The 14,335-nt window shown below is 41.9% G+C and overlaps 1 protein-coding gene across 1 annotated transcript in view; it reads right to left on the reverse strand.

Annotated features, from left to right (window-relative positions):
- Nucleotides 1–13,761: 13,761 nt before the first annotated feature.
- PPIF (peptidylprolyl isomerase F) overlaps nucleotides 13,762–14,335 on the reverse strand; it is a 34,838-nt gene continuing 34,264 nt past the window's right edge. Inside the window, exon 6 of the mRNA XM_077259394.1 lies at nucleotides 13,762–14,018. Coding sequence (XP_077115509.1) covers nucleotides 13,883–14,018 — 136 coding nt within the window. The 3' untranslated portion in view covers nucleotides 13,762–13,882. The remainder of the gene's footprint in view (nucleotides 14,019–14,335) is intronic.

Genomic DNA, 14,335 nt, shown 5'->3' on the forward strand with positions numbered 1-14,335 from the left:
TTGACAACAGCTCAAATTAGAGATGAGGTCAATGCCACACAGAGTTCTAGCAGCAGACACATCTCTACAACAACTGTTAAGAGGAGACTTTGTGCAGCAGGCCTTCATGGTAAAATAGCTGCTAGGAAACCACTGCTAAGGACAGGCAACAAGCAGAAGAGACTTGTTTGGGCTAAAGAACACAAGGGATGGACATTAGACCAGTGGAAATCTGTGCTTTGGTCTGATGAGTCCAAATTTGAGATATTTGTTTCCAACCACCATGTCTTTGTGCGATGCAGAAAAGGTGAACAGATGGACTCTACATGCCTGGTTCCCACTGTGAAGCATGGAGGAGGAGGTGTGATGGAGGAGGAGGTGTGATGGTGTGGGAATGCTTTACTGGTGAGACTGTTGGGGATTTATTCAAAATTGAAGACATACTGAACCAGCATGGCTACCACAGCATCTTGCAGCGGCATGCTATTCCACCCGGTTTGCGTTTAGTTGGACTATCATTTATTTTTCAACAGGACAATGACCCCAAGCACACCTCCAGGCTGTGTAAGGGCTATTTAACCAAGGAGAGTGATGGGGTGCTACGCCAGATGACCTGGCCTCCAGTCACCAGACCTGAACCCAATCGAGATGGTTTGCGTTGAGATGGACTGCAGAGTGAAGGCAAAAGGGCCAACAAGTGCTAAGCATCTTTGGGAACTCCTTCAAGATTGTTGGAAGACCATTCCCGATGACTACCTCTTGAATATCATCAAGAGAATGCCAAGAGTGTGCAAAGCAGTCATCAAAGCAAAAGGTGGCTACTTTGAAGAACCTAGAATATAAGACATAATTTCAGTTGTTTCACACTATATTGTTAAGTATATAATTCCACATGTGTTAATTCACAGTTTTGATGCCATCATTGTGAATGTACAATTTTCATAGTCATGAAAATACAGAAAAATCTTTAAATGAGAAAGTGTGTCCAAACTTTTGGTCTGTACTGTATATATACAAGGGGTTGGACAAAATAATGGAAACAACTAAAGTTTTGGCATCATAATCTTCGAACGTGTGATAAACATGCAAACCGTGACATATGGTAATGTTTTGTAGTTGATTATTTGTGTTATGTGATATGTGTATGTAAATTAACTGTTTGTTTTGCATAATTGTAAGAACATTGATGAGAATCTGATACCAATGGCAGCCCTCTCGGATTTTCAAAGAGGCCAAATTGTTGGTGCTCGTATGGCAGGTGCTAGTGGAACAGAAAGTGCCTGAATGCTTGCCGGGTCAAGAAGTACTGTCTCCAAAGTAATGACTGCGTTTGCAAAAGAAGGAAAAACGTCTGCAGCTAAGCACAGGTCCAGCCGAAAGTCAAAGTTGAATGAGAAAGACCGTCGGACTCTAAAGCGAATTGTGAGAGAGGATTGCAAGACAACGGCTCTGAAAATCACTGCTGAGCTCAATGAACACCTACAGAACCCAGTTTCCACGAAAACTGTTAGGCGGGAGCTGCACAAATCTGGATTCCACGGAAGAGCGGCATTTAGAAAACCGCTGCTCTCAATGACAAATGTTTCCAAGCGTTTAGAGCGGTGTAGAAACCTCCAGAATTGGTCCCTCGAGCAGTGGAAACATGTGATATTCTCAGATGAATCATCGTTTACCCTATTTCCGACCTCCGGCCGAGTGTACGTTTGGAGACAGCCGAAAGAAGCATTCCATCCAGACTGCCTTCTCCCAATCGTAAAACATGGTGGAGGTTCTGTGATGATCTGGGGTGCTATTTCGTAGAGATCCGCCGGGCAAATGATATCCCTTCATGGAAGAATTAACAGCCGAGATTATTTCGGCATTTTGGGCGACCAAGTGCATCCAATGGTTCAAGCACTGTTCCCGGAGGGGAACGCCATCTTTCAGGATGATAATGCACTAATTCATACAGCTAGAATCGTTAAAGCATGGCACGAGGAACATTCTAATGAAGTTGAGCATCTCATCTGGCCCCCACAATCCCCAGACCTCAGCATTATTGAACATTTATGGTCGATTTTAGAGATTCAAGTTAGACGTCGATTTCCGACGCCATCGTCGCTCAAAGAACTGGAGGGTGTTTTAACTGCAGAATGGGCTAAAATTCCTTTGGAAACAATTCACACCTTGTATGAGTCCCTACCTCGGAGAATTGAGGCGGTAATCGCCGCAAAAGGTGGACCTACACCATATTAAACTAACTTTTGTTGATGTTTCCAGGTGTTTCCATTATTTTGTCCAACCCCTGTATGTATATATATATATATATATATATATATATATATATATATATATCTACTATATAATTGTCTAAGGGCCACTTCCGTCTTTCTGTCTGTCTGTCTTTCTGTCTGTCTTTCTGTCACGGAAATCCGAAGTCGCTGATTGGTCGTGGCCTACTCCCCTGCCGTCAGTGCCCGCTAGAATCGGGCCACCATCTAGTATATATATAAAGATATTATATATTCACTGCTCAAAAAAATAAAGGGAACACTTAAACAACAGCATATAACTCAAAGTAAATCAAACTTCTGTGAAATCAAGCTGCCCACTTAGGAAGCAACACTTTTTGACAATCAATTTCACATGCTGTTGTGCAAATGGAATAGACAACAGATGGAAATTATTGGCAATTATCAAGACACACTCAATAAAGGAGTGGTTCTGCAGGTGGGGACCACAGACCACATCTCAGTACCAATGCTTTCTGGCTAATGTTTTGGTCACTTTTGAATGTTGGTTGTGCTTTCACACTCCTAGTAGCCCGAGACGGACTCTATAACCCACACAAGTGGCTCAGGTACTGCAGCTCATTCAGGATGGCACATCAATACAAGCTGTGGCAAGGTTTGCTGTGTCTGTCAGCGTAGTGTCCAGAGGCTGGAGGTGCTACCAGGAGACAGGCCAGTACACCAAGAGACGTGGAGGGGGCCGTAGGAGGGCAACAACCCAGCAGCAGGACCGCTACCTCAGCCTTTGTACAAGGAGAAACAGGAGAAGCACTGCCAGAGCCCTACAAAATGACCTCCAGCAGGTCACAAATGTGCATGTGTCTACACAAACGGTTAGAAACCGACTCCATGAGGATGGTCTGAGTGCCCGACGTCCACAGATAGGGGTTGTGCTCACAGTCCAACAACGTGCAGGATGCTTGGCATTTGCCACAGAACACCAGGATTGGCAAATTCGCCACTGGCGCCCTGTGCTCTTCACAGATGAAAGCAGGTTCACACTGAGCACATGTGAGAGACGTGACAGAGTCTGGAGACCTCGTGGAGAGTGATCTGCTGCCTGCAACATCCTTCAGCATGACTGGTTTGGCAGTGGGTCAGTAATGGTGTAGGGTGGCATTTCTTTGGAGGGCAGCACAGCCCTCCATGTGCTCACCAGAGGTAGCTTGACTGCCATTAGGTAATGAGATGAGAGCCTCAGACTTCTTGGGAGACCATGTGCTGGTGCGGTTGGCCCTGGGTTCCTCCTAATGCAAGACAATGCCAGGCCTCATGTGGCTGGAGTGTGTCAGCAGTTCCTGCAAGATGAAGGCATTGAAGCTATGGACTGTCCTGAATCTGATTGAGCACATCTGGGACATGTCTCGCACCATCCACCGTCACGTTGCACCACAGACTGTCCAGGAGTTGGCGGATGCGTTAGTCAAGGTCTGGGAGGAGATCCCTCAGGAGACCATCTGCCGCCTCATCAGGAGCATGTCCAGGCTTTGTAGGGAGGTCATACAAGCACGTGGAGGCCACACATACTACTGAACATCATTTCCTTGTCTTGAGGCATTTCCACTGAAGTTGAATCAGCCTGTAACTTAACTTTCCACTTTGATTTTGAGCATCATTCCAACTCCAGACCTCTGTCGGATATTAGTTGTGATTTGCGTTGAACATTTTTAGGTTTTATTGTTCTCAACACATTCCACTATGCAATGAATAAAGATTTATAACTGGAATATTTCATTCAGTGATATCGAGGATGTGGGATTTTAGTGTTCCCTTTATTTTTTTGAGCAGTGTATATATACATGTTTGGTATCTGCGTATTTGTACTGACCTGGAGCATCATATTGCTAGGTCTGTTTTACCGTATTGTGAACACGGCAAATAAAAAAAAAAAAAAACTTTAAAAAAACTGCGGAATTGCACTTTTTTTTGCAATTTCAATACACTTGGAATTTTTTTCAACACTGATGCACTGTAGAGTCAGTTGCCAAAGTGCTGAGCCTTTCTTATAGCCACTGCTCACAGTGCTGTGAGCATGGACAGTAATTACTCCAGGCACGCCTGCATAACTGAAAGCCGGTGGCTCTTGGGAGAGATGTGTCAGATGGTGAGCGCCGAAATTTATATAAATTCCGGGCTTCAACCTGTCTGTGCAGGTCACAGGAAAGTCCCCAATGATGTCACTGACCCGCATGCATCATATCTAGGCATCGGAAGTGAAGCTCCGGTACACATCAAATCGGACACATACGCACCAATCGATACGTGTATAGATGGGAATGGTAAGTAACGCCCCCATCATCTAATGCTCCATATTATGTATGGGCATTAGTGAGGGCATATTACCGATCCTGTAGCTCACATAATCATCAGCAAAAAATGTTTTTAAACCATCTGCTGCAGTCCATATTTGCTGAGAATCAGTTGTATTATGGAATAAAGTGTTCTGAGAGGGGTATTTTATGAACTCAATGACACATCACATCATGAGACTAAAAACAAAAAGGATTATTAACAACTGATGCTGTTCAAATAGTCAGCAATTATAGCCTCAACCCCCTGATGAAGCCAGTTTAGCTGTTGAAACATGTTGGGAACGCTTAGGAGCTTGTTTTAGTCGCTAGTTAGTATATTTATGGGGAATTCTCTAATGGGATTATACGGATAGCGGACGTGCCAATATATCCTAACCCTTGAATGAGACACCATCAGGACATAATTATGATCTCAATATAATAAGAAGACACGTGTTGTCCAGATATAAAATATAATTATGATCTCAATATAATAAGCAGTATACCAATATCCTAAGACATATACTGACTAAGCAGATTTTTAAAGTGTTTTCCTTTAAATAGTCTAATTAAAAGCTGATTTGTATGGTCTTTAGATGGGGTCTATTTGCCTCTGACAATTTGTTAATAAATAGAAACAAAAAGGAGACACGTCAATTAAAATAAATCCAGAGACAACATATTACTATAAAAAAAGAAACAAAACGTAATTGTTCATTCAGGTAAGCCGGCACCATAGTATCCATAGTTGACATCCATTGGCACTCTCTTTGTGTGAGCATACGTGTAATATCCCCACCTCTAATCAATCACCCACATCTTCAACTCACTTGGATTACAATTGTGTCGTAATTTAAAGTGACTGGGGATTGTTTTAAGACAGTCCACGTCATTCAGACCTCGGGCGGCCATAACGTCTCCTATATGTTCGTGTGGTCTCACACGTAGTTCCCGAGATGTAAGTCCAATGTAAATCCATTTACATGTACATCTACATGTAATATACTACATGAGTAGTAGTGCAGGTGATATAATTGTTAATCTTGAGTTCCCTAAGGCCATCCAATGATGTGAATGACATGACCCGCGCATGATTCCTCCATGCCAGACACTCACCACATGGGAAAAATCCAGAGTTGAAGAGAGTTGAGGATTTGGTCACATAATGACAATAATAATAATATTTTGGTTATTATTAGACATTTTTAGAGTGCCATTTATTCCATGGCGCTTTACATGTGAAAAGGGGCAAATTTAGACAAGTACAATAAACATGAACAAAAAACAAGGCACACACAAGTACAGAGGAAGAGAGGACCCTGCCCGCGAGGTCTCACAGTCTACAATCTCAAGTCTAAAATATCTTTAAGGTTTCGACCCCTATATGCCATCATTAGTGGTGAAACAAAAAGATGTTTACATAAAATGGGGTGAGACACACATGTATTCCATTGTTGGTTATATGTTGAAATGAAGCGTATGCCCATCTAATTTGTATCCCTATCTCATGGGGTCAGTAAATCATTTCTCCCAGCATTTTTTGCCCTCGAGTAACCCTTCCTAAGGCTACTTTCACACTAGCGTTTTTTGTCCTCCGTTGCAATGCGTCGTTTTGGTCAAAAAACGCATCCTGCAAAAGTGCTTGCAGGATGCGTTTTTTGTCCATAGACTAACATTAACGACGCATTGCGACGAATTGACACGTCGCAACCATCGTGCGACGGTTGCGCCGTGTTGTGGCGGACCGTCGGCTTCAAAAAACGCTACATGTAACTTTTTTTGCTGCCAACGGTCCGCTTTTTCCGACCGCGCATGCTCGGCCGGAACTCCGCCCCCACCTCCCCGCACTTCCCCGCACCTCACAATGGGGCGGCAGATGCGCTGGAAAATGCATCCGCTGCCCCCGTTGTGCGGCGCAGAGAACGCTAGCGTCGGTAACCTCGGCCCGACGCACTGCGACGGGCCGAGCCCGACGCTAGTGTGAAAGTAGCCTTATGCTGCGTTTACTATATCCCCAATCCGTAAATCTCCGCCCAAGGTCCACAGCCAGTCTCTCAAACATTTAATCTGATGTGCATACTCCTCTTACACTGAGTAATTGGCCCACAGGAATGGTACTGATATTTGAGCCCAGGTGTGAAGATGAGGCATGTAGCAATGCATTCACATGTTTCCTTCCGATACATATCAAGCCATTCCTCTGCACCCTGAGCTCAATATCAAGAAAGGAGATCATCTGATGATGGTACGTGTAGGTAAGTTTGACCATCATCTATTTTCCTGGAAACTAGTCCTTAAAAAACTCCACTCCAATTCCTCAAGTGCATCTATGGATGATTTGGAGAGTGAATCCAACACAGGATGCGCAGGTACTTTCCATCCCCCACTCTTACTAAGCCTACCATTGTAATCCCAGTTATGGTAGTTGAAGATCTGGGGAACTGATCGGGTACACATGGGCATTAGAAGTGGGGATATTACATGCATCCTCACACATACAGAGTGGCAATGGATTTCGACTTTAGACACTATGGTGCCAGCTGGCCTCAACGAACAATTAAGTTTTGCTTTTTTATAGTCATATGTTGTCCCTAGATTTATTTCATGTGGCTCCTTTTTGTTTTTAGTCTCATCATGTGATGTATCATTGAGTTTATAAAATACCCCTCAGAACACTTAATTCCATAATACAACTGATCCTCAGCAAATATGGACTGCATCAGATGGTTTAAAAACATTTTTGCTGATGATTAGGTGAGGCCATGGACTCTTGCAGTGTATTTTATTATGCACTCCATTAATGTATTTTGTCATGTATATTTATTTATATCACTTATTTTTTAGTTTACAGTTTATTAACATGTTGACGCACCTTATTAATTCATATGGAACTATGAGGTTTTCCACATTTTATGCATCTTCACTTTAAATCATGATGAAACATGCACAATAGTTTTGCACAAACCATGTTTCTTTCACATATTTATCTTTTTGTAGGGGGGTCACTAACAATGTATAATGTGTAACACATACTCTTGTATGATTCATTGGCCTCTTTTGGTAGTCCATATATCAGCCTCCATCTATTGATAGCTACAGGATCGGTAATATGCCCTCACTAATGCCCATACATAATATGGAGCATTAGGTGGTGACTTGGGGATGTTACTTACCATTCCCGTCTATACACGTCTCAATTGGTGCATATGTGTCCGATATGATGCATACTGGAGCATCACTTCCGGTGCCTGGATATGACGCATGCGGGTCAGTGACATCATCGGGGACTTTCCTGTGACCCGCAACGCCAGGTTGGCACCCAGAAGTGATGCAAGTTCTCCATCTGACATATGCACCACATCTAATCGACAGTAGATTCACCCGTCATAGAGATATTTAAGAGACATTGGGAACACTTCACTTACTATGGCCCCCTGAGGAAGCCAACATGAAACGCACGTTGGGGCTGTGCGCATGGTCTCACACGTAGGAACAAGGGTAAGAGCCTTTTACTGTTAGGTGGATGTTGCCATTAGTGATGCTGGTAATAGGATTTAGGACATAACCAGTTCCAATATAACTTTACTTCTCGATATGGCTTCATACACTTCTCATCACTATTATGCTGCACGGTCACTTTATATAAAGATTAATTCTACTATTATGCTCTCCCTGTTCAAACTACATTTGTGATACTCACGCTCCCCCTCATTCTTGTACCCGTTCTCCGATTTGAACTACTTGTTCTTTTTATACATATTACAGTTGTGCTTAAAAGTTTACATACCCCAGCAGAATTTTTGCTTTCTTGGCCTTTTTTCAGAGAATATGAATGATAACACCAAAACTTTTTCTCCACTCATGGTTAGTGGTTGGGTGAAGCCATTTATTGTCAAACTACTGTGTTTTCTCTTAAATCATAAAACTGTTCTGTGTAACTGGTGAACCCCCCCACTTCATTTTAAATTAAGAAATATGGTTCCTCACGTAATACAAGCTTCATTTTGGACCATGGTTAGGAGATTATCATTGCATGTCAAAGGCCACAATACGAGCATAAAGAAGCGCACTGTTCCTAAGCTGCGTACACTCAAGGCCAAAATTCAAGAAACACTTTTTGATGGCAATGTTAACTAATTTGGAAAACATATCTATTGAACAATGTATATAGCCTTTCAGATTATGAAGAAAGCTAGCAACACCATTCCTGTTTCTTGAGTATGCTCATTCCAGCTTTCTTCTGGGCCCCTCATTGTTACAATGCCCTGAACAGGGTCTGCTGATTATAGAACAATAGTATTGAGCGTTTTGAAGCAGACTGGGCGCTGTGGGATATTGGTTGGGTACAAACAGGATGTTTTCTAAGTTGTGGATGGTTACCACACAATTACGGTATATCACGTCTCTTATCCAAGGTTAGGAATTTCCTCCCTCTTGTGTCAAAATGTCTTTTATGATACTTTCATGTACTTTGCCATTTCTTTCAATGAAGTATTGCCGTCTACAGTCCCAAATGTCTTTTATACATCAGTTCCGTATTATACCAAAGTCCAATAGATACAGAATATACACAGAATTGGGGACATTGGGTTTCTTTCAGGGCTGACCTCCCTTCTGGTGCTAATTTTTGATGTGCTTTGTCTATCATAATTATGATCGTTTATCAAATGTTCAGACTTCTGCCATTTACATATTTAATAGTGTTCGCTTATTCACACCTGGCATTTTGTTATAAGGACTTGTCTGTCTTTTGCTATGTGTAGACTTTGTATAGCCACTTGATGAGCCCTTTAGAATACTATTTTGCTTATTAAGTCTGTGTGAGTCTTGCTCGTTGTTGTGATCACCTTTTTAACATTTTCAATTAATATGTAGTAATAAAAAGGTTTGGTATTAGTGATGAGTGAATATACTCGTTACTCGAGATTTCCCGAGCACACTCAGGTGTCCTCCGAGTATTTTTTTTAGTGCTCGGAGATTTAGTTTTCATCGCCGCAGCTGAAAGATTTACATCTGTTAGCCAGCATAAGTACATGTGGGGGTTGCCTGGTTGCTAGGAAATCCCCACATGTAAATCAAGCTGGCTAACAGATGTAAATCATTCAGCTGCGGCGATGAAAACTAAATCTCCGAGCACTAAAAAATACTCGGAGGTCACCTGAGCATGCTCAAGAAATCTCGAGTAACGAGTGTATTCGCTCATCAGTATTTGGTGTATTTGATGCACTTCTTCTTTCTTGTATACAATCAATTATTCAATGTATGCTTTAGGTTTGAATGAGAGCTTGAGACTTCTTTCCTGGAGAACACTTTGAATATACATTTGATGACTTTATTCTTAAATGGATTATTAGAGATGCTGTGATCTCTACATTCTGAAAGGATATGGCTTTCTATTCTCTTTATAGAATGCAACTCAAATATAAGTACTATAAAGAAGCCTAAGAAATTAGTGAAATTTACACTGTACAAATCATAAATTTAGATGTGAAGCATTGTCTGACTGCCACTAAAAATAAGTAATGCGGTGGTCATTTTTCACTTTGTGTATTTAATGACCCTGCCTTAGAGCAAACCCTAGTGGACAAAATGGTGCACTGATCACCTCATTCAGGTTTTGGGTGCAGTCTTTACCAAAAATAAAATTTTTGGGTTGCATTTCTAGATCATGGGGAAGAAGGGGAAACAATAAATCACAACACATGCGGCAGTGTGAGGCTATGTGCACACGCTGCGGATTTGCAGCAGTTTTCCATGCGTTGTACAGTACCGTGTAAACGTATGGAAAACGAAATCCGCAGTGCATATGCTGCGGAAAAAACGCAGCATTGTTTTTTCCCGCAGCATGTCAATTCTTTGTGTGGTTTACACCTGCTCCACAACAGAAATCAGCAGGTGTAAAACCGCAGGTGAAATCAGCGGTAAACCCGGAGTGCGGTTTAACTGCAGATTTACCAAAAACAGTGCGGAAAAATCTACACACCATTCCGCAACGTGTGCACATAGTCTTAAGGGGTGGGAATCTGCATTTTTCTGTAAAATGTTCATGAGAAAAACATGAAACAACCTAAAGCATCTTTAACCAAAGCTACCAAGTGTCTCGGGTTATCTTTCCACAACATGTATTTGCCGCAGAATGTAGACTGCAAATGTGCAGAGGAAATAACTGCATATTGCTGGACCCTTCACTGTGCAAATGCTGTGGTTACATCACATCACCCCCTGCTAGAGGAAATCCATGGCGAGCACTGGCAGCACGAATTGACATACAGAGGTGGTTAATTCCCAGAGAGGGGTTCTCTAAAGCGTGTGGAAGACAAATTCATACAATCTCAAGCACAATGCCAGTTACTGTAAAAACGCAGCAGAAATGTCACATACGTCCTGTGTGAACAAGTCCAGGCGTTCAGACTTGGATGTGTGGCTCTAATGACTTCCCTACAACCAAGACATCATCCATGTTTGTGTCGGCTTAATGAGTCTTCATCCCCTTCAAATTAAAATCAGATCACAAAACTAAATTCCGAATGTGTGTTATAATTGACAATCAAAGGCAACCACAGAAGTTGTCAAAAAAGGTTTAATAGTAAAAAAACGAAATGGAGCTAAATTACTGCAATAGGCACTGCTCAGTAGTTATACAATTTGGTGAATTTATGGTTTCCCATTTCTAGGAATGGTTTTCCAACTTTAAAGGGAAAAGGCAGAACATGTCAACCCAGTATATAGCTTACCGTAACTATTCACCTCTAAAGCTACACATGTACCCCAGCACTACCTTACTGCTTTCTAAGTAACTATTCCCACTAAACAGCAGGGGTGGAGAGGGAAAGGGGAGCTTGAGACTGGCATCTCATATGCCTTCCTAAAATTCTGGGCCCAAGTCTTAAGTAGTGTATGCTTACTAATAGATTAGCTATCCAAGCATGGTAAAAGACGCGTTTACAGGTTATGGGCTGCAGATTGTGACGCATGCCCCTCGGTATCTAGGTTCTGCCCACTTTATAAAAAGTACAGTGGGGGGGTGGGGGGAATTTGGCAACTATTCAATAAGCTGTAATTGGCTTAGGAATGAAACTTACTCTGGAATGTTAATTCTACATTAAGACGAGACATTTTTGCTAAAATAAAACATTTAATTTGTCATTTTCTTTACACAAGCAAAAAAATATTTTATTTAAAAACTACAAATATTTTTCTTATAAAAAAAAAAAAAAAAAAGGAATTTTGGATATCCAAGTTTTTGTTCATAAAGGAAGCCGATACAATAAATAGACATTTTTTTTTCCGATTCAGTGTACAAAACAATTTACAAATCTTCCCACAGTCATAATAGAGCACAGAGGCCAGCCTTGGTTAGAGGACTTTTCTGGACCATCCCCCATAACTAGGATACCGACAGATCAGGCTATACCTGGGTACAGTTGCCATGGCATGCAAGCTAAAATCTCACTTAAATATGCCTTGAGAACTCTGCAGACACCGGAGCAGAATGTTTGAGTGGCACCTGGTATAATGCCCACATGAGACAGCCCCATGTACTGGGCATACTGGTCTCACATCAGGCACTAGACCCCCAGCAATTGCTGTAGAACATTAAACAACAGGTTGCAAGGTGATACCTGGAATTCAATGGTCTGCAGTAATGTGCACCAGGATTATTACACGGCACCTTTTCTACCTCGCTATAGAAATGGCATCAATCAATAGTATTGTAGGCAAATATTAAAACGCACAGTGGGATCACACTTTTCAAATCCTATACTAGTAATTTTCTGTACCCAGAACTCCCGTTAAATGCTAGAATACATTTTACAGGCTAATGCAAGGCTCATTAGTGAAATTACCATCTAGTACTTAGGCACCTCCTATGCAGCTATTCAGGGTACAAGTAAAGGACTGGTCTCCATTTAAACCTGGTATTAATAAGCCCGCTTACAGCTTAGAGGTAATCTCCATGTAATTTGTTGAGCAGTGCTTCACTGCCTGCCAGGGCATTAAAGGATAGACAATAGCTGCCTCAAAAGAGGAGAAGTAAAATTTAGTTCATAGGTTGGTGTCAATGACCATCTTGTCACATAATAAAACCTACAGCAAGAAACATTGAAAAAAAAAAGAAAAAAAAAAAAAGAAAAAAAAAAAAAAGAAAAAAAAAAAAAAAAAAAAAAGAGACTGTCAGCACAGAATGACTGTTCAAATGGAGTACAGGCATTAGTGATGAGCGAACATGCTCAGATAACCAAGAGTCTTCAGCGTGTTTGAACAACATGTTTGAGACCCCACGGCTGCATGTTCCGTGACTGTTCAACAGCTGCAACACATTGATCGATTGCCTAACAGCCACGAGACATGCGGCCGTGGGATCTTAACCATATTTGAGCATGCCGAAGACACAAAGTTAGCACCCGAGCATGCTCAGGTGCTAACACCTTATCCAAGCATGGTCGCTCATCACCAATATACACCTCCCCGCTTCTTTGATTGACAATCCTGGCTTCACAGAGCCAGAGACGGGTAGAAAAGTAAAAACCAAGCAAATGAGGTAGTGTATATAAGGCTGGGTTCATATTGCGTTGATGGCGTCTGTTAGACGGACTACGTTACACCGCGGCATAACGCGGTGTAACGTAGTCAGTTAACGCCGCCATTGAATCCAATGTCGGACGCATCGTTAGCGCACGCCCACAATGGGCGTGCTCTGGCGATGTGCCGTCATTGAGTGACGGACCCCGAGACGCGGGCTGCAGCGTTTCTGGGTCCGTCACCGCTAGCGCAGATAGAGCTAGCTGATGCTCTATCTGCGCTAGCGCGCTGCCATACCGGCACTTGCGTTAACAGCAGCCCGTTAAACACATACGTTAACGGGCTGCTATTAACGCAATGTGAACCTAGCCTAAATGACTGGACATTTACTTTGTTTAAAGTCATTCTGTCCTGAAAGAGCCCCTTTAGGCACCAAAGCCACTACAGTTAATACTGTAATCATCAGTCCAGTTGTCACAGATTTTATAAAATGAAGCAAGACAATTCTTGAAAACAGTGCATATTCAAATCAAGGATCAATTCCAAATCTCTCCAATTATTTTAATACATTGTTTTTTTTTGTTGTTTTTTTTTTAAACTATACACAATTTAGTTATGAGGACAGGCTTCACATCATTAATCTTACCAGCCATGTTGTCAGTAAAAGATAACCGGCTTAGTGAGTGGCACAGCTTCACTTCTTTTTTTTTTTTTATATAGTTTGTTATATACTTGAGTTACTCCTGAAGACATTTCACATTGTAAGTAAAATAGTTTAACATCCAAAAATTCACAGCAATTATGGCATATCAAGTTTAATCAATCAAGTTCTCCACAGTCTGATATTACTATTCTTTTGGAAGGGCGTCCAGTTTTGCTGCCAAGAACTTCCATTTTCTTTATAACCTCAAAGCCATCTTTAACATGTCCAAAAACCACGTGTTTTCCATCCAACCTTTAAAGACAAGACAGTAGGTGTAGCAAAAAGCAAAATATTAGACCAAAATAAATTAAAAACTATCTATACACACACACACACACACACACACACACGTTCGGAGGTGTGGAATACCTCTTCTGACTGAGCACTCCTCCCATCAACCCAAGGCCAGTTTCACACGTCCTAATATTTCTGGTACTGGAAATATCAGTGTGTGTAATACTTGCAGCACACGTATGGCAACCTTGTGCCACATCAGTACCACACGCACCAGCGCCTGAGAAGCGTGATCTGCGGTGAAGTCACCGAGTATGAACTGCTGTGACCTCACT

This window comes from Ranitomeya variabilis, chromosome 4, assembly GCF_051348905.1.
Source record: "Ranitomeya variabilis isolate aRanVar5 chromosome 4, aRanVar5.hap1, whole genome shotgun sequence".
Classification (NCBI taxonomy): Eukaryota; Metazoa; Chordata; class Amphibia; order Anura; family Dendrobatidae; genus Ranitomeya; species Ranitomeya variabilis.